We start from the raw sequence: 23153 nt of genomic DNA, 5'->3' as shown, positions 1-23153 counted from the left end.
GAAAAACTATGCATATAAGGGGAACCTGTTCAGTTGAAATCCAAGTTGTTCAAAGGTCAACTATGTTTTGTTTTGTTTTGTTTTTAAATCTGTAGTTGCTTGAATCTGTGGGTTTGAAGAGCTGGCTGTATTGATTAACTTTTCTTTTCTTCCATTGAAATGCTAGCTTTTTCTAATATTAAACTTTAAATATACTCAGCATTAGAGGCAATATTTCAATGCTCTTGTGATGATATTAATACAGGGGCACAAGAAAACCTGGTTTTTATTACTTACTCCTCTCCTTGAGGCTTTTTATCAAAGAAAATAAAAAGAATTGTAGCCAAATGAGAATCAAAGTGCTACTTCTTTGATAGCTGAGGCAGTGCCCATTAACTCCTATTGCAGAACTTTGATAATTGATGAGTTTAAAAGCTTTGACTCAAAGGATTAAAGAAATCTTCCTCATTCTAGCCCCTTGAAATTAAGATGGCTCAATGTGCAGTGCAGACATTATCCTAACTCATATAACCAGTTCACCCATTCACAGGCACAGATCAGCTTACCACATGGAAGCAGGCAGTGCAACAGTGTTGAGATGAAAGAAACAATAACCCTGCCCATTAGTAAGACATTGTCCAACAAAATCCTAGGTTCTGATTAATCATATTAATAACATCTCCCTTGTGAGTAGACCTAAGGAGGGATGTAGAAAGAAGAAATGTAGGTTAATAGTGTAATAGTTGTATTCCCATGTCTATTGACAAAGATAGAACTTTGGGTCTGTTTCAGGGAATTTTCTTCTGTTTTATTTATTAGTTTTAACACGTACCAGGCTGCTTTAATTATTGTACCTTTATAATATTGAGTTGTGCTAGTCTTCTCTCATTAATCTTTTTTATTGAGGAATACCTGATTTACAAATATTGTGTTAGTTTCAGGTATACAGTATAGTAATTCAGTTTTTTCTGATTATATTCCACTATAGGTTATTAAAAGATATTAAATATAAATCTCTGTGTTATACAATTTATCTTTATTGCTTGTCTATTTGATGGATCATATTTCTCATCTTTTAATATCATATTCGTAATTTGTCCCTTCCTCTTTTGCTCTCCCTTTTTGGTAACCATAATTTCATTTTTTTTCCCCCTAAATCAGTGAGTTCGTTTCTGCTTTTTATATAGATTCATTTTTATTATTTTTTTAGATTTCAAATGTAAGTGATATCACATAGTATTTGTCTTAGTATGATTAACTTCACTATGTATAATATTCCCTAGGTCCATCCATCTCATTAATTTTTAAAAAAATACTTCTTGGATCTTCTTGTCCAGGTGTTCCTTATTCTTCCAAATGAACTTTATATAGAATAACTTCATTTAAGTACAAAAATGTCCAGTTGTGATTTTGATTAGAAATACTTTACACATATAAATTATTTAAGGTAAATCACCCCCTAGTAAACAATGGTATTTTACTAAGTTCCATTTTCAGTTCAATGTTATTGTCACACTACACACTATCTCACTAGGTAATCTCATATATGATCATGATTTCAACTATCATTTATTGTAGTTACAGATGACTGTTAAATCTCTACATATCTTCCAGATGTTTCTTTCAAATTACAGACTCATACTCAAGTTGAGTATAGCCTCTTATTTTTATAAGCATTCTCTTCTCCCCTTGGATGTCTTACGAGTAACTTATTTATTCAATACATTAAAAAGTAAACATAATATTTTCCCCTCTAAATAAATAAACCAACAAAAAATACCCAATACTTCTTGCTTTTTTTTTTCTTATTGGTACCACCATCTGGGTGCTTAATCAAAAAATCAGTTTCTTATCCTTAACTCTACTCTCTCTCTTATTGCCTGCCTAAGACCTGTACAGTCATCATGTCTTATTGATTATCTATTGGTGGTGCTGGTTTAATCACTAAGTTGTGCCCAACTCTTGCAACCCTATGGACTGTAGTCCCTAGTCTCCTTTGTCCATAGCATTTCCCAGGCAAGAATACTAGAGTGCCATTTCCTTCTCCAGGGGATATTCCTGACACAGGGATTGAACCAATGTCTCCTGTGTTGCAAGAGGATTATTTACTACTGAGCCACCAGAGAAGCCCTGACTATCCATTAACATCCCTCAAACCCAACTAATTCTCTCAATCCTCATTTCCTACAACTTTTGATAAAGTCATTGTCATCACTTGTATGTACTACTACAACAGCCTTTAAAAATTTTCCTTGCTTCCAATGTATCCCCTTTCTCTTATTAGTCATTTATTGGTTATTTTAGTACCTGGATCACCATCTTCCTTTCTACCTCAATCTCCACCACTCTTCTGAATGACTTTAAAGTCTATATGGATAGCTCATCTAAAACTCTAGCCTTCTAGTGCCTTCGGCTACTCAATTCCAGTAACCTTCACCTCCACTTCACTTTGTGTGCCAAGTCACTTCAGTTGTGTCCGACTCTTTGTGATCCTATCAACTGTAGCCCACCAGGCTCCTCTGTCCGTGGGATTCTCTAGGCAAGAATACTGGAGTGGGTTGCCTTGCCCTTTTCCAGGGGATCTTCCCAAACCAGGGATTGAACCCACATCTCTTAAGTCTCCTGCATTGGCAGGTGGGTTCTTTACCAATGGCACCACCTAGGAAGCCCCCACTTTCCATTGGCCATTGGTTAAACTACAGACCATCATCTTATCACCTGAAATTGCTCTGTTTAAGTTTTAAAATTAAGTTTCACTCACTGTTTTCACTCTCAGATCTCCCAATTATTCGTTATTCCATTGTAATCTGGCTTCTTTCCCCACCAATTTATTAAAAGCACCAGCGACTCGTCTGTTGCTATATCCAACGGGAAATTTTATGTTATTTAACCTCTCTGAGGAAGTTAAAACCATTGACCTCTTCATCTTTGAAATGATCTTTTTAACATCTTTGGTACCATCTTATCTGATTTTTCTTCTAACATTTTGCTCACTTTTTTCTCAGGTTTACTTTTCAATTAGTACCTCTCTTAAATTTTGTTTTCCTTAGGGTTTTATTCTAGGATTCCTACTGTCCTATTGAATGTACTCTTCTAGGGTGACTTTATTTCTTTGTCTTCAATTACTACTTAAATGTTGATACCATTTGCATTTATTCCCTCAGATAATACCCTTCTTTTGAGCTTCAGACCTTTATGCCTATTAGATATCTCTATTTAGTTGTCTTATTCTGCTGCTGCTAAGTCGCTTCAGTCGTGTCTGACTCTATGCGACCCCATAAACGGCAGCCCACCAGGCTCCCCCGTCCCTGGGATTCTCCAGGCAAGAACACTGGAGTGGGTTGCCATTTCCTTCTCCAATGCACGAAAGTGAAAAGTGAAAGGGAAGTCGCTCAGTCATGTACGTAGTGACCCCATGGACTGCAGCACACCAGGCTTCTCCGTCCATGGGATTTTCCAGGCATAGACATCTCTAATTCAAGAAATTCAAAAGTGAACTCATCATCACCCATTCTCTCCCATCCCAAATTAGTTGCTGCCTATGTTCTCTATATTGTTGAATGGTAGCCCTTGTACCTGGTAGTCCAGACCAAAAATTGGGAAACATTTCAGGATTTTCCTCCAAAAATGTGATTACTATTCAAGAATCCTTCACCTTCTCATGTTCTGTATTCATTAATCAAATTCCACTGATTCTACTTACTTTATCTTTTTGGAACCCTTTTGTCAACTTCAAATTTCACCTATTTTACTACTGAATCTTTACATATTGCATTCCCCACAACTGGAGCTTCCTTTCCCCTGCTTTTGTTCCACATTATCCCTTTACCTGTATGCTTATTTCTCGTTCTTTATATTAATGGTTCTTAAAGTATAGTTCTTGATCCAGTAACATCAGAATCACTTGGTCACTTTTGTGAGTGAAAACATTCTTGAACCTTATCCCAGACATACTGAATCAGAGGTGCTGGAGTTATTCCAAGAAATCCATGATTTAACAAGTCTTTCAGGTGATTCTGATATGTGCTAAAGTTTGAGAATTACTGATTTAGATCTCAGCTAACATATCACCTACTTTGGGAACCATCCTTGACCATCCAAACATTATATTTGGTATCTTATTCTAAAATTCCATGACACATTTTTTAAAGCCCCTATTTAAGAGTTAAAAGACTACATCATAATTACCAGTTTACTTATCTCTATACAATAATAGCCCAAGTTTTTTTTAGAGTATGAACAAGTATTATTCCCCAAAACTTCCATAACTTCTAACATTGTTCCTCACCCAGTAGGCCCCCAGTAAGTGTTTATTCAATGAATGAATGAATGAGTGAATAGAAGATAATGTGGTCAAGATTATGATAACTCTACATTTAGTATTAGAATTTTAATATGTAACTGTGGTTAAGATTCAATCTGTACTAAGAGGACAGAAACTTTACCTATGACTAGGCTTAAGGATCAGTTTGTGGTCTGGGACAAGTCACTTTCTAGTCATGATTAAGAGCTCAGATTACATATAGCCAGATCTAGAGAGGCTAGAAGCTCAGTATGTATTCAGGGTTAAGGATAGTATAAGACTCCATGTGTAACAAGTGTTGAGTAGGTCTTTGATGAAGCAAAAGACCTAAGGTAGGCAGTTTGTTCTGAGATTGAAAGAATGAATGTATCATAGAGACAAATTCAGACTATGGCTTAGTTCTGGTAAATATTCCTGTTTCTGTTTGCTAAGAATACACTTAAAAAAAAAAAAAGGAACAAGCCAGAGGCTGAAAGAGAGATGCTTCACCTCCTATGATCCTTCACTAATTTTTCCCACTTACCAGGCTCAGCAGCTAGTGGCCAACCAGTGCTAGATTCTAGCACTCCATGGGCATGCACAGAGTAGGGGCGGCTGGCATTGTTCTTGAACACCACAGTTAGAATATCACCAACCTCTCCTCTGATAAGTGGACCTAGTAAATGCAAAAGAAGAAAAACTTTCTCATTAGTGGAATAGTGAAACAAGGGCATTAAAGACATTAAAGAAAGGGATATACACAGGAGCCGCCTAGAATTAAGGATTTGCCCTGTGAAAGGGTTGCAAGACTGAAAGTCATGACTGGCTCCATTTTTAAATTCAGAAGCCCTTGAACTGATACTGCTACCCACATGATGAGGGTACTTCAACAAGATTATGTCTCCAATTATCCCCACTTCCCATCTCTCTTTGTATAATAGCTCAAGGTTCTAGATAATCAGAATTCTGTGGAATCATTGTTGGTAAGGAATGAGAGAGGATTCCCTTCAAGGACTAGTGGGTATGTTCTGTATGATGATAAGAATGAGGAAGCTCATTGGCTTCTATAAAAGTGATGAAACTGAAGCAATAATTGCAAGGATATAAGGGTAATACTGGTTCTCTGTACCATTTTTTCCCACTTTTTGATACTCTTAAGTTCTCTTGCCTTTAGCATTTAAAAATTGTATCACTATTATAGATCCCAAGATATAGAGGCCTGAAAATACCTGGTTCAGATTGCTGCAGAATTCTTGAATTAACTCCATTTGATTGCTTATTTTCATGGATGATTTATAAAATATGACCGTATTTCCAGTATGTCATAAGGAAAATGGATAATGAGGAATGGAGAGGGCTTCCTGATATGACACAGCCTCCCTAGGAGCATTACAGGCTTCTAGATACTAGGAGGAAAGTGGAATTCCCTTACCTAAGATTCCCAAGTGTTCCTCCGATCCAGTCCTTGGCCGTTGGACCCTGAATGTGCCATCAGTATACTCTCTGAACACAGCTTTCTTGTATCTTGAACCCAGGAGTCCATCTTTGTTGCTCAGAAAAATGTGACCATAACTAGAGGAATCCAAAGAGTAGTATTAGCACCTGGCCTTTAACCTCTCATTTTCAGATATGGGAAAGCAAAGTCAGACCCAACTTCATGGCACAGATATTAGGAGAGCCCTATTCCTGTGTCAGATTATCCACCTTGGCTGCATATCTGCAGTTAAAAATGGTAGATTTCAATATTTATTTATAGTCAATTGTTTGCAATCATTTAGTTAGGAATTTATAGTAAAATTTATATGGTAAAAACACTAAGATAAGAATCAAACCCTGAACATTAGCTCTAGTCTTAATGATGTTTTAGATGAAATTAGTCTGACAAAGGACAAGGTACAGATGGTAGGAGAATACTAACAGCTTCTGTTGCTGGTAGGTGAGGGATGGGGATAGGCAGGAAGAAAATGAAATCCTACAGATTTCTCATTATGAGATGTTTTCGCATTTACAAAGAGCTATATTATTCATTTTATCATTTGGCATTTCCAATAGACTGATGAGGTATGTACATCCTAAAGGTAGAATCCTACAATTCAGTGATGACAGGACTTATCTTTATTGATACTGTCAGCCAGAAGGGGAACCAGGGCTTGGATTAAAGTCTGGTCAAGTTCTTTCAATTATACCACATCACTTTAAAGATGAGTAAACCAGAAATCAGAAAAGGGAATTCAGTTTTTCAAAGTTGCAGAACAAGTTAGCAAGAAGCCTTCAACCTTCAACAACCAACACAAATAATTGGCAAAGGGTAGTGATAACACCCAGAGAAGGCAACGGCACCCCACTCCAGTACTCTTGCCTGGAAAATCCCATGGACGGAGGAGCCTGGTTGGCTGCAGGCCATGGGGTCGTGGAGAGTTGGACATGACTAAGTGACTGTACTTTCACTTTTCACTTTCATGCATTGGAGAAGAAAATGGTAACCCATTCCAGTGTTCTTGCCTGGAGAATCCCAGGGACGGTGGAGCCTGGTGGGCTGCCATCTATGGGGTCACACAGAGTCGGACACGACTGAAGCAACTTAGCAAGGGATAACACCAAAAATAAATGATAGCGGGAATTGCTAAACTGTACCATAGTTTCCATTCTTCCCTCCTTCCTTTTTAGTAATAGAATCACCTAGGTTTTATCTGAGCACATTGCTGCCTAACCAGAGATTACACTTCCCAGACTTTCTTGCAGCTAGGTATGGGCATATGAATAAGTTCAGGACAATGGGGTATGAGAGAAAGTAATGTATACAACTTCAAGTTATTGCCTCACAAACAATGCTGCTTACCCTGGATTTACTCCCCCTTTCTTGATAGCTGGGAATGACTACAACTTAAATAGACATTTTAGTTCCTATTGGCCATGAACTGCTCCTATTTGCACTAGTATGTAAACAAGAAATAAAATTCTAACATACTTAAGCCACTCTTTGGGGGCTTTTTCTGCTGTTCATTTTAGCCTCTATCTTAATGACATTTTGGTAAAGGACATTTGAGCTTGGGATATTCAGTCCCCTAAGTAAATTCCATACAAAATTTGAGTCCCAATATCAGCCCTTCTGAGGAGAGGAGGAAAGGAGGCCAAGACTTAGAGCATGAAGACCTGGGCAAGGTCTTTACTTCAGCTCTACAGTATAGCAACATAGATGAAGCACTGAGTTCCACCTTACCTGTGTTTTAGTCCCTGCTCTAGAATTGTTGGTATGTTATTGGGTGAGTTTAGATAAGTGCATCATCATCTCAGAATGTCCTCCATTTCAGTAAACTGGTCTAGAGTCTCTGAAAGGATGATCTCTTCTTTTCTGAAACCTTACCTGTCCTTCTCAGACTGGTTGTGCCATTCTAGTTCCCAGCTCCTGTCAGGGCAATAGTCCCACTCCATCTCTTCTGCCATGATGTAGTAGATCCTTGCAGCTTGGTAACGTTGATGAGGATTGGCTTGGTGTCCAGGACAAGGGGAGACATTATAGATTGCTCTCATCCCTGCTTCTCTATGGCTGCCTGCCTGGCAGTAAATTTCAAATGTCCCTGAGGTGGGAACAGAGAGCAAAACCTGAATTCACAATACCCCTGTATAGTGCCTGAGGGAGTTCCTACTTCTCTCTAGTTGTATAGCAGAGAGTAGGTAGCTTCAGATATGATTTTGATATTCATTAGGTAAAATATTATTACATTTATTGAGAATAATGAGCACAGAGGTTAACTAAACCTGCCGCTACAATGACAAACTCCTCTCTGTTTACCAATGACTTCTCTAGTTTTAGGACTGAAAGTGCAACATCTCTGGGAACTCCTCAGTTATGAGAAAACTGAGATAGTCAATCATCTTATCTGACACTTATTAACCATATAACTTTCAGAAAAATTTTAAGCTTCTGTGTATTTCAGTTTCCTCATGGTAAAGAGAGGAACATTTTACTTAATGGGATTATTTTAAAATTAACCACAAAAATATGTACATATTGCTTGGCATAGTATAGTGTAAAATGTTCAATAAGTAAAACTATAAGTAAATAAAGCTGAATAATTATTATTTGAAAGAAGGCATTGACCAATTTTATCCCCTTCCTACCAAGTCTTAAAGAAATAAGGGTGGGCATACATATAATGAACTTTTTGATCATAAGAATGCTTACATCAGAGAACTCTGAAATGGCCTTCCCCAAGTCTTTTACAATAAAATGTTTGGATGTCAGCCATAAACATCTGAATTGTAGAGCTGCCTGTATCTGATCTCAGGATCCAGGATTCTATGTCAAGGACACAAAGGTTCATAGAATATTGATCAGGAGAAGCTAACTTTCTTACATTATTTCCCCAGTGTTCCTTATTTTACTGATAACTGCCTATACCACCGCTACAAAATCTTCCTGGCTTTTAAAGGCTTCTATGAGCTAGCTCCAAACTATGGACACAATCCCACTTCCCACTCTGCCCCAAATTCAACCAGGGCTCTAACTAAATTTGCCCCTGATTGCCCATCTCACATATCTCATTCCTATCTTGAAATTTTCACTCATTATTACTTTTCTGGAATAGACCTTCCCTTCCTCATAAATATCTTTATGAGTTCACTCATTCTCCAAGATCCAATTCATATTTAATCTCTTCCAGAAAGTCCTCCCTGACTATTCCAGCCCACATTGTGCTCTACAGTTTTGCTTTTCTACTTCTAAAACACTTTTCATCTAGATCACATGGTTAAGGACTAAGTGCTTCTCTCTTTAAAAAACAATCTTTTCCACTAGTTTATAAACTTCATGGAATTTTTTTTTCCATATCTACTTTCTGACTCTTCTATTTCCTTTATCCCTCATATCTGTTCCATCAATAAATCCTATCATCACTTCCTTTCCAGTCATTGTTCTGTTTCTACTCTGTCACTTCTCTAGTCAAACCCACTATCATCTCTCACCTGAAAAACTTCCATAGCCTCACAGCTGTCTTTTCTGCTTCTCCTTCCCTCTTCAACATTCTCCAAAAGGGATACAGGGTCCTCTTTAACAAATATGATCCAGAGCACATTGCTCTCTTGCTTTAAATTCTCCATTCATACTCAGAATATAATTAAAGCTCCTTACTGTGGTCTACAAGGCTCTATATAGTATGATTCTTGCCAACCTCTATGATTTCATGTGGTGTCAGTCTTCTCCTTGTTTATTATACTCCAACCATACTGACCTTCTTTCCAACCCTTGAATAAGACATGCTTATTCCCATCTTGAGACATTTACACTTGCTGGATCATCTACTTAGGATATTCTGCTTAGGGATCTTCATATAGCTTCTTTCTCCCCATTACTTAGGCCTTAAATGTCACATTCTCCGAGAGCCCTTCCCTAAATACCATCTCTAAAGTAATGCCCCTATCAGTTTATCACACCAATGTATTTCCTTTCCTTCATGACATATATCATGATCTGAAAATGTCTTACCATTTTATGATGTGATTTTTTGTGTTTGCTGTAGATCTTCCCTGGAAGTAATTATCATGTCTATCTTTTCACCCCTCTACCCCAGACTTAGCACATGGAAAGTATGCAATAAATATGTGTTGAGTGAATGAATTTATGTGCAAATGAATGACTGGATACACTGTATACAATGTCTAAAAGTCATAGCTCAGGGGTTGGTGTGAACAAGAAAGTCTGTTAATCATTGGATGGAATAGAAACAAATAGAAGACTTTATGGCAGAATCATGTGACCTGAGAGTAACACATCATCTCATATGGACATTGTTCTCCAAGATGCTTCTTTTTAAATACTTTTTGGTCATTTGCATCTGAGTCTCCTCCTACCTCTGTGACCAATATTTCTACTATTTCCTTATTCTTGCTTATTTTTTTCCTTCTACTACTTAAATGTTGATTTCTGCCTTAAGTTTTGTTTCCTATAACTTCCTATAACTTTTATTTCCTCTAACATGCTAAAGGACACCAACATGAAAACATTCAAATCTCTCTCTAGCTTGGACTTCTCCTCCAATGTTTACATTACTACCCGCAACTACCTACTGTAAAATCTACATCACCTGGACTTCACCAGAAACTTAAAATTCAACATGTTCCCAATGAATACGTTCTATCTAAAATTTAGTACCTCTTCCTCTTTTCTGTGCTTGCTCATATGATTAATGACACTACCATCCATCTATTGCACAAGCTGAAAATCTCAGAAATCCTTTCTTCTTGCTCAGCCCATTAGCAAATCTTGTCATTTTTCTCTCAAATATCTCTTAACTCTGCCCCTTCTCTCCATCTCTATTGCTCCCACCCATTGTCAGGTTCTTATCACTTCTTACAAGGGCCTTCTGCTATCACCTCTCCAATCTTATTTCTTGATGTTTCTCAACAAGGCTGCTATTAACATTTAGTGTGTGATTATTCTTCATTGTTTAAGACTCTCCTACATATTGAAGAAAGCTTTAGAATCTCTGACTCCCATTCTATAAACAACAGTATCATAACCTTATAACTCCAGGCATTGTGTGACAGCTAAAAGTATTCCACACATTTCCAAACACCAGCATACCACTTTAGTTGAAAACCAATGAATAAAATCAATCTACATAACCTTCTCCAGGCAGATGATGCTCTCAAGTCACTGCTTATGTGGGTCCTACTGCCTGTAATACCCTCTTAAAATCCACCCTCTTTCTTTGCCTGGTAACAGTTCATTAGTCCTTGAAAGTTCAATTTGAATGTCTACTTTTCTAGGAAAGCTTCACTCCACAAGTCAGGCAGAATTTTTTCTAGTTTCCTGTGTGTTACTATAGCCCTTGTCTGATAGCATTGTCATAGAATTGCGAATATTGTTTGCATACCTATCTCCTTTCCACACTAACTGTGAACTGCCTCATTCATTCTCACATCCCTAGCATCTAGACCAACAAATGTAAGGAAACACACCTTTACTATGTCTGGAGGAAATCTACCTGCAAAAAAAAAAAAAAAAAAAGAAAGAAAAAGAAAAAAAAAAGAAAGAGAAAGAAAAAAAGGGTAAAATAAAACATGAGGAAGAAAAAGAAAAAAACATGACAAGAGACCAAAAAAAAAGATACATATTAAAAGAAAAAGAAGCAAAGAAATAGGAGGAATGGAAAAATAAATAAAGAGAAAAGAAGATTAAAAGAAAAAAGAAAAGAAGTAAAAAAGAAGCCTAGGAAAAACTCAAAGGAAGAAAAAAAACAGTGAAAAAAGAGAGAGAAGGAAAAGAAGAATGCAAAAAAAGACAAAAATAATGCAAGCAGAAAACAAAAAGAAGGAAAGATAAAAGGTAAGATAGGAGAAGATAGATTTAAAAGGGGGAAGAATGAAGGAAAGGAAGGGGAAAGAAGATATATAAAAAAGGAGAGAGAAAACAAAGAAAAGACAAAGAGGAATAGGAAAAATGAGAGAAGAGAGAAAAAGTAATGGGAAAAGAAAAGAGGGTGTGGAGGGGGAAAAATGAATAAACAATGAATTCTAATGGTGAAAGAGAAAAGAAACTCTGAAGCATCAGAGCAGCAATAAATATTATTTTTGATGCTGAGAAATCTAACACGAAGTTGGTGGAAAACAGCACATTACAAGCTCTAGCCTCTTTACCTGCCACTTTCTCTGGCTATCAAAACTCTAGTATCAGTAGTTCTTCTGGAACAGCTGAGGTGTATTATTCAGGATATTTTAAAATGTAAAAATGTCATTTCCATTAAATGTAGTTAATATCTGAAATTAAAATATTATTAGGATTTAAAGCAAAGCAAAAAGAAGATTTAAAAAAGTCACAAATAAACATAACACTCACACTCTTAGCATTTTGCTGCACTTTTTCTGGGAATTTGTTCTTCTCTTTTGTTAAACATAATTGTAAACATCCAGCAAGCACTATGTTGAATCTCCATGGTGATGTTTGTAAGTTACCTGCAAAGCTGCTTAATTGTATATGTATATTGACCAATCTTCATTACAACTCCTTTTTCTAGACTTCCAAAGCCTAATTCTGGTTCTGGCCTTTTTATTTATTTGGTACTTTTGTCCTATCTTTGGGGAGCTATTCCAATGGTCTCTCTCAATCTTAATCAGACATTAACCCTTATCAAAGGTATAGTGAAGGTGACTTCAGATAAAATATTACCTAGGAGTAAGAATTAACAGGGGTTGATGAAGATGGGTCCAAAGGGGAGAAAAAATAGAGCTGACATCCCTAACCTGAGAAAATCATTTTCCCCCTCCAGATCTCTGTCTCTTCCTCCCATTAGTTAAATAAGTGAAATAAGATTATCTCTAAGGGGCTCTACCAGTTGCAATATTCTATGACTCAAAAATTCTTCAGGAAGAGGAGAATTTGAAAGACTGAAAAATGCAAAGATAAAAAGTTAGGGGGTTTTTTGAATGAGAGTTACCTTTTAAGCCTTTCTTATAAACCCATTCACTGCCAAAATATTGATAACTGTGAGCCCTAGAGAGCCATGTAGATCTTACAGGGGAGCCTGGTTAATTTTGTATGAAAGAGATTAAACCTAGGGTTTGGCTTTCAGACCACAGCTAGAGAGAAGAGTCTTTCTTTTTCCAAACTTCCCCACCCCAGTGTTCACTACAAGCATTCATTTCTGTTGGTCCTTTCAACCCCATTAATGGCCGTTTCTAATTTGCTGACATCAATTCTCCTTGACCAAAGTATCCTAGGTACATGGGCAGAAATGAGGACCCAAGAAGTCTGTGGAGGCCTGCTTCATGCCAAGTGTGTGTCAAACCCAATGCCAGGATGAAATCATTATGTTGTCAAGGAAACTTGCTTTGTTTAAGGATTTTTCCTCAAATATGAATGGATTTATAGAACTAAAAGTTTAGTGAGAACTTCATGGAACTGACAGATATTTCTTACAAACACTACTGTCACCTATTGCCTGGAAAAAAAGAATACATCCTAGCAACTGCAGAGAAAGCTTTCTGCCAAGTTAGGAAATGTCACACAAATATGGAATCTGAAGAAACATTATAGTCAAATTTAATTATGAAAGAAAGATAAGGAGAGGGAAGAGGAGGGGAAAGGAAGGAGGGATGGAGGAAGAGAGGGAAGAATGAACGAGAGGGAGAGAGGAGGAGAAATGAACAAAAAAAGAAACAAAGGAAGAAATCTAGCCACAGAGAGGGGAAGTGACTAGACAAAAATAGGACAGCAAGTTAATAAAAGACCCTGCTCTAGAAGTTCCTGTGTTCTAATTCTTAGGCTAAAACTGTTACAGCACATGCCACCCTGCTCCTACCAGAAAGTTGCAAAAATCTTCACAGAATGTCGGAGTTGGAAGCACTTATAGGTATATTTCATTGATCTTTTCTTCAGTGCAGGGCTTATATCTAGAATTTCTACATGGCCATGGGGCTATGTGGCCAAGTCCATTCTCTGCCTATGCAAGAATTGCCCTAATACTGGGCAGCATCTCTATTTTCCTCCTGTCATTCCAGAAAATAACTTCCTCAGCTCTTTATTCTACCTGCAGCTGAGAAGAGAATTCAAATAACCAAAACATGGAGTACACATTGAGAAAAGGATACAACAGTTTTGAAAAGTTCCCAAGTACCTCAATATGACTTTTCTTTGCTGTTCAACAGCTCCACACCTCATCCGCCCCAGTGCTCAACAAATTTTCTCAGCCTAGGGCCAGCTGCTAAGGCACTTACCAGGATTGTCAGGCTGCATGATGGCCATAACAAAGGTGTGAGGAAAGAGCATGGCTGCACTCTTCCTCATGCCCTGAAGCTGCACAGTGTTGCCCTGGAATGTGACCCCATGCACATCAGTCTCTGTGCCCAGGCCAAGCAGGTGCCAGGCCACTGTATCACCCTTGCACATGTCCAGGTTGGGCAGGTTAGAGAACAGAAACCCATTAATGGCTGGAAAACAGAAACACAAGACAGAATGGGAAGATGAAAACAGGTTACTCAGACACCAGCTGGCAGTGTGGCATCAGCACTGTACTAAGGTTTTCCACAACTTGAAATTTCTGAGTCATTGTCAACTCCTCTACCTTCTTCTCTAAGCCACATTAATTCTACTTATGATTCTCTGCCTCTTTGGGATGAGGGCTTGAATGATCTTTCTGGTTTTACATCCTGACCTTCCTCCACCATACTTCACACCCTGGCAAAACTGAACTATCCTCCACTCCCAAAACTTCACATTCCAAAAAAGTATCAATCTCTCCTATTCCCACTTTCTTAAAACTCCCCTCCCTTGGTTCAGTAGCACCATACTTCCCTGGTTCTCTTATAGCTTTTCTTATTGTTTCTCCTCCATCTTATTCTCATTCTCCATGTTCCTATAAAGTGTTAGAGTTCCCCAACATTCCTTCTTTAGCTTTCAATCTATATAATCATCTTCATCTTCACTCCCACTGCCCTGATTCTGGTTCTCATCATCTCTGGCCTGAATCCTAGAGAATCTTCCTCCCTGTACTTCTACCTATAATCTATTCCCCCATTCTCTTTCATATACACATACACACCATTATCCTGTGAGCTCTATTTGCTTGTACATGTTGCTCAGATGGTAGAAAGCCTGCCTGCAATGTGGGAGACCTGAGGTGGATCCCTGGGTTGGGAAGATCCCCTGGAGAAGGAAACCCACTCCAATATTCTTGTCTGGAGAATTCCGTGGACAGAGAGGCTTGGTGAGTTATGGTCTATGGGATTGCAAAGAGTCAGACACAACTGAGCAACTAACACACACCACAAGACCTTAAACATGGTAGGCACTTAGAAAATACATGTTGGCTTTTCACATGCTGTTCACTCTGCCTGTAATAAATTCCCCCCGTGGTCTTTAACTGCAGCCAACTAACTATACATACATTATACTCTAGCTCAAGTATCACCTATCCTGTGGAGCAGAGTTATTACACTCTGGCTTCCTTGATATTTTCTCCCCACAAAATTCTGAAATGTCACTTATCATAGAGTCCTGTGATTTACTTACATTTATCTTCTACACTAGATTGACTTAGCAGGAAGCACATCATTTTTTCGTATCTAAGCACCTAGGATGTTGCCTAATACTTACCAGGTGCCCAATAAATTCAATCTGGAATAAATTTGGTTCATAGACTGTATTATTTTTTCCAACTGATGTAACTGAATGGTAATGAGAACAAAGAGATAGAGCCGAAAGACAACATATTCATTCTTGACCCCTTCTCACCCTGCACACTCCCCTCAAAAATACAGGGAGGCCTGCTTGAAGCTGATCCCTTTTCAATGTCCTTACACCCACTGAAACCAGCCTTAATGAGTAACTTTATTTGATAATTCCATGGGATGCTGACAGAAACATCATTAACTTCTTGATTATGCTTCCTTTACTACAGTGTTTGATTGCAAAGTTTGATTCAAACTTCAAGGCTCAGTCAAGCACTTCCTTCTTCCAAGAATTCTTTAACTGGATTTTTCTTCATCAATGTTCTCCTGTTCTGAACTCTATGTCACTTAAAAGCTGTTCCAAACAATTTAGCACTTAATCATAGTCTGTCTTACATGTTCTATAATTGTTTAATGGGCATTATTAGTCTCATTTAATTGCAAAATGCTGAAAGCTCCTTGTAAACTTGAAAATTTCTCCCTATCAATTCACTCACTGATCCATTCACCTACTCATTAATTTAGTAGTTCATCAGTTCAATAACTATTTACTATATATTATACCATGTAAATTGTAAACAGATAAACAGCAAATAATACTCACCTTTAAGGAGACTACAGTCTAGCAGAAGTCAAAAGCCATGTAGCAAATAACTACAATATTGAAGATTGTATGGAACTTGCAATTTAAAAATCTGATAAAAATACAACAGTAGCTCACAAGAGGGTGTCATTATCCTGGGATTAGGTGATAAGAAATGGTTACATGGAAGAGGTCATTTATGAGTAGAGTTTTAGAGAATGGGCAGAATTTCCATAGGATAAAGCAAATATGTAAAAAGGGGCTTTTCAAGTGAAGTACAAAGCATTACAAAAGCTTAAGCTCAGAAAAGTACAAGGGGTATGTCTGTATAGAGTCCGCCTGCCAAGGCAGAAGATTCAGAAGACATAGGTTCAATCCCTAGGTCAGGAAGATCGCTAGGAGCAGGAAATGGCAACCCACTCCAGTATTCTTGCCTGGAAAATTCCATGGACAGGGGAGCCTGTTAGGCTAACAACTCGCAAAGAGTTGGACATGGCTGAGCGACTGAGCACACTACACAGACATGTCTACATAGAGAAAATATCTCCATTTGGCTGTAGTAGGAAGTTGAGAAGCAAGGATAGTGGGCAATAAGAGAGGAAATAAGACTGGAAATGTATCATCCCAGGTTACTCTCCTCATTCTCCTAGTGAGCCCTTTGTATGCAATCCTCATTTCATAGTACTTTTTTTCCAGTGTCTCCCACACTGCATATCACAGAACAAAGCACAGGAAGGTGCTAAGGATAAGATGTGTTGTCTTAGGTTTAATCCCTCAATTTAGCTTGTCTTCTTAGGTTTAATCCCTCAATTTAGCTTGTCTCTTAGCAGAGCTGGCGAATAGAATCAATGTTTTCAGGGATGGATCATGATTAGGTCTAGGTTAGATTTTGCTCATAACCTCTCATCTATAGCTTAGGGTAAAAACACTCCCCATACCATGCATCCGATTAGAGTCCTGAAAACCTTTGGCATCCTCTGAGAGCAGTCGGGAATCCAACATAGCAGCTGCTTGATTGGCATTGCTGTACCAGCTCTTGTTCTCATCCAACACAGTGAAAAGGAGAAAAAATTCTTTATCCACCCCTTTCTGTAGTCCCAACGGAAGAAAACAAAGGGGAATAACAACAATTTTAACAGTTGTGAACTGTGCAGCTTCAGATCCCAGTGATCCTTGATTATTTCCCATTTCCTTTCCAAACACAGAGCCAAATCCATATCTCCTGCCTAGAGCTGTAGTTGTAGCTAAGTTTTCCCTCAGGTAACTTCAAATTGCATGTGGGTAAAGGTGGTTAGAATAAAGTTATAAGACTGGAGGGGAGGAATGCAAGAAAGGGGGCAGGGAAGAAGCAAAAGATTATGATTAAGAGGTACAAAGTATGATAGAAGAGTGCCTGGAATCAACTAGGAGTAGGAGTGGGGAAAGATGGCTAGGAGATCAGAGGGGGACTCTATGGGGGGATAAGTTAGAAAATAGAATTAAAAATAAGTATACTAATTATTAACGTATTTTATGATCAATTATTAATTTTAGTAATATTATTATTACTGAGTGTTTACTAGGTATCAGACACTACTAAGCACTCTATATGGATTATTTTAATTAATCTTTACAGAAAGCCAAGATGTTTATTTCCATTGTTAACCTTTTACTATAGATGATAAAATTGAGGCAAAGAGAGGTTAAGTAATTTGCCCAAAGTTAAACAGCTAAGAATTGTGGGCTGAATATAAAAGAAGACAAGAAAACAGTAGGGAAGATTTGGGGATTAGGAGCAAGTTTTAAGGGCCACTGAGATTTTTAAAAATGAAGAGATATTGAGAAAATATAAAATTGAAAAGAATAGACACTAAGGAAGACGTGTGTTTGTGAACAGAATAACATGCAAAATAGCATGAGGTCCTGACTGATCTGTATAGTTGTATGGCAGAAACCAACACAACATTGTAAAGCAATTATCCTCCAATTTTAAAAAAAAAAGTAAAAAGAAGAAGAAAAGGAAAAAAATAAAGTTTAGACAAAGAGATGAGGCAAAGAAAACACAGCATGAGGCCACCAACTATTAATTTCCAATACAATAACTTGGTTAATTTTATGCTCTTATTTTTAGAACCCAGATCCATGCATAACTTCTGGTTAACAACCCAGCCTCATCATCTTCTCAGTAGGCTTTCCAGCCAGAAACCTTGACAATACCTGCTTGCCATCTGTACCCAAGGCGCCAGCTTTGCACACCAGCAGGGGGCCCACCAGACCAGAATTGGTATCTCTTATGGGATCTGCAGCAGAGAAGTATGTCCAGGTGAGACAGGCAGGATCCTGAACAGTGGGGCCAGCATGGGGAGGGACTGTCCAGCGGTATGTTACTTTCTCAAAGGGCCTGGCCACTAAGCCAGAGTGGGAAGAGTCTGCAGGAAAAACACAGAATTTATTGCTCACATTGGCTAGAGTATCAACATCTCCAAATAGTGGAGTAAAGATCATAAACTACAAAGGCATTTTGGAATTTATCACTTGGTAGTATAATTTAGGATGATTTTAACTTATTTTTTTTCTTATTCATTCACTGTTCCTAATTCTTTAAAGCTTTGATCATACAGAAGACCTTAAAGGATAGTACAATAATCACTACCACTTGGAGCTGATTAATATTTAGCCAGCCTTCTTTTTGTATTTTATTTGTAAAATTTATTCATCATTTTTTTTTTACAGTAGGGACTTGTTTGTTATCTGTTTTATCACAGGCTTAGCCATCTAAAATTTATCTAAATCTATGTGTATGGTTACCTTTTCTAAATCATTGGGAAGTGAAATGCAAGAATAATGACATTTTACTTCTATATACATTAGTAACCATTTCTTATATTATCACAATAAGATTACCACACCACAAAAATACCCTAATACCATCGAATATCAGTGTATATTAAAAAAATCCAATTATCTCCTACATGTCTCTTTTTATACAACCAAAATTAAACAAGGATTTCATGTTGCCCTTGGTGTTGTCTCTTTGATTCCCCCACCCACACGCTGCTTTGGCACCGATTTCTTGAAAAGTCTAGATCATTTGCATCGTAGAATATTATTTTATTCTAGATTTGTCTGTAACTTTGCTTTTATGTTTTCAGTATTTTTTTTTTTTTTTGGTAATTTTGACTTGAGATTAGCATGCATGTGTTAGTATTACTCTCGAGGAAAAGAAGAAATTAACTACCTAATAATCTCACTTATAGGATTCTTTCCTGGGGTAGTAATTCAAACCAAATGTACATATTCATTCATTGCAACATGATTTACAATATCAAACAAATAATGAAAGCAATGTACATGTCCAAATGATAGGGGATAAGTTAAATATTTTTACCTTATTACATAGTCATTAAAATGTTTGTAACATTATAATGACATAGAAGATAGGCACAGTATAAAGGTAAGTGAAAACAGTAACTAGCCTCCAATTAAAATAAATAAACTAATATTAAAAAAATAAAACAGTAAGATACCAAAGTGTACAAAACATATCATTATAAATATATACATTTGTATAAACAGAAAATATGAAAAAGTATATCAAAATGTAATGACACTCTACCTATGGGGTCTATTTATTTTATAATTTTCCATTTTATCAAAATTCCATAACATATATGTTATTTTTATAACCAGAATATATTTATATTTAAAAGTTGTCTCATTGATCCCAGCTCTGTCTCACTATAATTTCATACTCAACAACATCCATCCATGGCAGTTAATTCTGCCTTCTTTTCTCACTTTCCTTCCCCTATTTATATATCCTCTAGAGCAGGGGTGCCCAAACTCCAGAATCTAATGCCTGATGGTCTGAGGTGGAGCCGAGGCAATAATAACAGAAATAAAGTGAACAATAAATACAATGCACTTGAATCATCCTAAAACCATTCTCCCCAACCCGTCTATGGAAAAAATGTCTTCCATGAAACCAGTCCCTGGTGCCAAAAAGGTTGGAGATTGCTGCTCTAGAGGTACCTGTTATTATCTGAAGCCCACATTTCTTGAAACCCTGCCTGCTCACCATCATTGTACACAGTTCCTTCAGAGTCCTTCTCATAAAAGACTCCATGAGGCTGTATGCTGAATGGCTGGGAGGCACGGTTGTAGAAGATCACCAGGATGGTGTCACCCACCTCAGCCCGGATCACTGGTCCTGGAAAATGGGAAGGAGAGACAATGGGAATGAAAACAATGATGACCAGGGAGGATGGAAGCAGAAGGGAAAGGAAAGAAATGTAAAAGAGAGAAAACTTTTCTCTCTGTAATAATAAGAATAATCTTTTGCTAAAATATTGCTGTTTATAGTTATAAAAAGCAATTTTAAATCCACTATCTCAGACTTCCCTGGTGACTCAGTTGTAAAGAGTCCGCCTGCCTATGTGGAAGACATTGGTTCAATCAGGAGGATCGTATGCTGCAGAGCAGCTAACCCATGCACCACAACAACCGAGCCTGTGTTATGGAGCCTAGGAGCCACAACTACTGAGCCTACATGCCACAATTACTGAAGCCCAAGTGTTCTGGAGTCCGTGCTCCACAACAAGAGATGCCACCATAATGAGAAGCCTACTTACCACAACTAGAGAGTGGCCCCTGCTTGCTGCAACTAGAAGAAAGTCTGCACAATAATTAAGACCCAGCATAGCCAAAAAGACTCAAATTACTAAAATCAGAAATGAAAGTAGGGACATTACTACTTACCCCATAGAAGTAAAAAAAAATAAAATTATAAGAGAATGCTATTAACAATTGTACATAAGCAAACAGATGAATTCCTAGAACAGAAAACCTACCAAGACTTAAGTGTGAAGAAATAGAAAATCTGAAAGACAAATAAGAAGATTGAACCATTAATCAAAAATATGGCAACTAAGAAAAGCCAGATGGCTTTACTGGTGAATTCTACTAAACATTTAAAGAACTACTACCAATCCATATTTTAAAAAATTAAAAAATATAAAATAAAATGTAAAAAAAATATTTCCCTAAAATTGGAAAGGAGGGATTATATTCTAACCCATTCTATGAGGTAAGCATTACACTGATATCAAAACCTGACAAAGATATTACAAGAAAAGAAAAACTATACACTGATATTACTTCTGAACACTAATGCAAAAATCCCCAACAAATTACTAGCAAATGAAATTCAGCAGCATATTAAAAAGATTACATATCTTGACTAAGTCATATTTATTCCTGTAATGCAAGAATGTTTCAACACACGAAAAACAGTCAGTGTAATACACTATGTTAACAAAATAAAAGAAAAAAAAATCATCATCTTGGTTAATGCAGAAAAAGACACTGAACAAAACTGAACATCCTTTAATAATACAAAACATTCAAAAGCTAGGAATAGAGACTGCTTCAACATAATAAAAGCCATATATGAAAAACCCACAGCAAACATCATATTCTATGTTGAAAGACTGACACTTTTCCTCTGAGATTAGGAATAAGCAAGGATGTTTGCTTTTACCACTTCTATTCAACATTTTACTGGGATTTCTAGCCAGAGCAAGTAGTCAAGGAAAATAAATAAAAGATATCCAAACTGGAAATGAAGAAGTAAAATATCTCTATTTGAAGATGGTATGATCCTTATCATAATTATTTGGAAAATCCTAAAGATTCCACACACACACACACACACACAAATTAAAATAAATGAATTCCTCAAAAGAGTAGAATACAAAATCAAGACACAAAAGTCAGTTTCACTAACAGTGAAAAATTTGAAAGATAAATTACAAAAGCAATTTCATTTATAATACCATGAAAAGAATAAAATAGCTAGACATTATTTAACCAAAGAGGTGAAAGATTTGTAGAAAGGAAACTATAAACCATTGATAAAATACACATGAAAGTGGAAATACATCCCATGATCATAGGTCAGAAGAATTAATGTTAAAATGTCAATTCCACATGAGCAATATGTAATTTTAAGGGACTCCAAGCAGCAAAATAATCTTGGGGGTAAAAAGAACAAACTGGAAGACATTACATGTCCTGATTTTAAAACTTACTACAAAGCTATGGTAATCAAACTAGTGTGGTAGTAGCATAAGGACGACAGATATATAGATCAATGGAATAGCATAGAGAGCCCAGAAATAAATCCTCACAGATATGAGGACAACTTTTTAAATACATGGTGTTGAGACAACTGAATTTACATATACAAAAGAGTGGCTGGACCTTTACCTAACATCATATGCAAAAAAATTAACTAAAAATGGATCAAAGATATAAATTTGCCTAAAACAATACAACTGTTTATAAACATATGGCAAAATCTTCATGACACTGGATTTAGCAAAGATTTCTTGGCTATGGCACCAAAGGCACAGATAATTTAAAAAATACTGTATTTCATGAAAAAACATTAAATGTGTATCAAGAGACACTACCAACAGGGTCTACCTGGTGGTCTAGTGGTTACAATTCCACACTTCCAAGTCAGGGGTGCAGGCTCAATCCCTGGTTGGGGAGCTAATATCCTACATGCCATGAAACACAGCCAAGGGAAAAATAAATGAAGAAAAAGAAGGAGAAGAAGAAGAACAGTACCAACAGAGTGAAAAGGCAGTCCACAGAATGAGAGAAAATATTTGCAAATCATATGTGACAAGAGATTAATGTCCAGAATATATATAGAGCTCCTAAAACTCAACAACAAAAAAATAATTCAAATAAAGATGCACAAAGGACTTGAATAGATATTTTTCCAAAGAAGATATACAAACAGTCAGTGGGCACATGGAAAGATGCTCAACATCACTAGTCATCAGGAAAATGCAAGTCAAAACTGCAATGAGCTATCTCCTCATACCTATTAGGATAGATAATATGAGAAAAATAAGGGTTGCCAAGGATGTATAGAAATTGGAACCCTTGTGCACTGCTGGTGGGAGTGTAAAATGATGAAGTTACTGTGGAAAACACCATGGCAGTTCCTCAAATAACAAAACTAGACCTACCATAAGATCCAGCAATTTCATTTGTGTGTATATACCCAAGGCAGTTGAAAGCATGTCTCAAAGAAACTTTTGTGTACCCATATGCATAGCAACATTATTCCCAATGGCTAAAATGTGGAAG

The 23153-nt window shown here is 37.0% G+C and overlaps 1 protein-coding gene across 5 annotated transcripts in view; it reads right to left on the bottom strand.

Annotated features, from left to right (window-relative positions):
• Positions 1-23153, bottom strand: part of HEPH (hephaestin) — a 137676-nt gene that overhangs the window by 96848 nt on the left and 17675 nt on the right. For all 5 annotated transcript variants that reach the window (XM_042242540.1, XM_042242541.1, XM_060407607.1 and 2 more), the window contains 7 exons: positions 20068-20199; positions 18207-18418; positions 16949-17099; positions 13976-14188; positions 7626-7839; positions 5694-5833; positions 4806-4937 (listed from right to left, as the gene is read on the bottom strand). In XM_042242540.1, the coding sequence (XP_042098474.1) occupies positions 4806-4937; positions 5694-5833; positions 7626-7839; positions 13976-14188; positions 16949-17099; positions 18207-18418; positions 20068-20199 (1194 nt within the window). The remainder of the gene's footprint in view (positions 1-4805; positions 4938-5693; positions 5834-7625; positions 7840-13975; positions 14189-16948; positions 17100-18206; positions 18419-20067; positions 20200-23153) is intronic.

This window comes from Ovis aries, chromosome X (assembly GCF_016772045.2).
Source record: "Ovis aries strain OAR_USU_Benz2616 breed Rambouillet chromosome X, ARS-UI_Ramb_v3.0, whole genome shotgun sequence".
Taxonomy (NCBI): Eukaryota; Metazoa; Chordata; class Mammalia; order Artiodactyla; family Bovidae; genus Ovis; species Ovis aries.
This window is presented reverse-complemented; position numbering and strand designations above follow the sequence as displayed.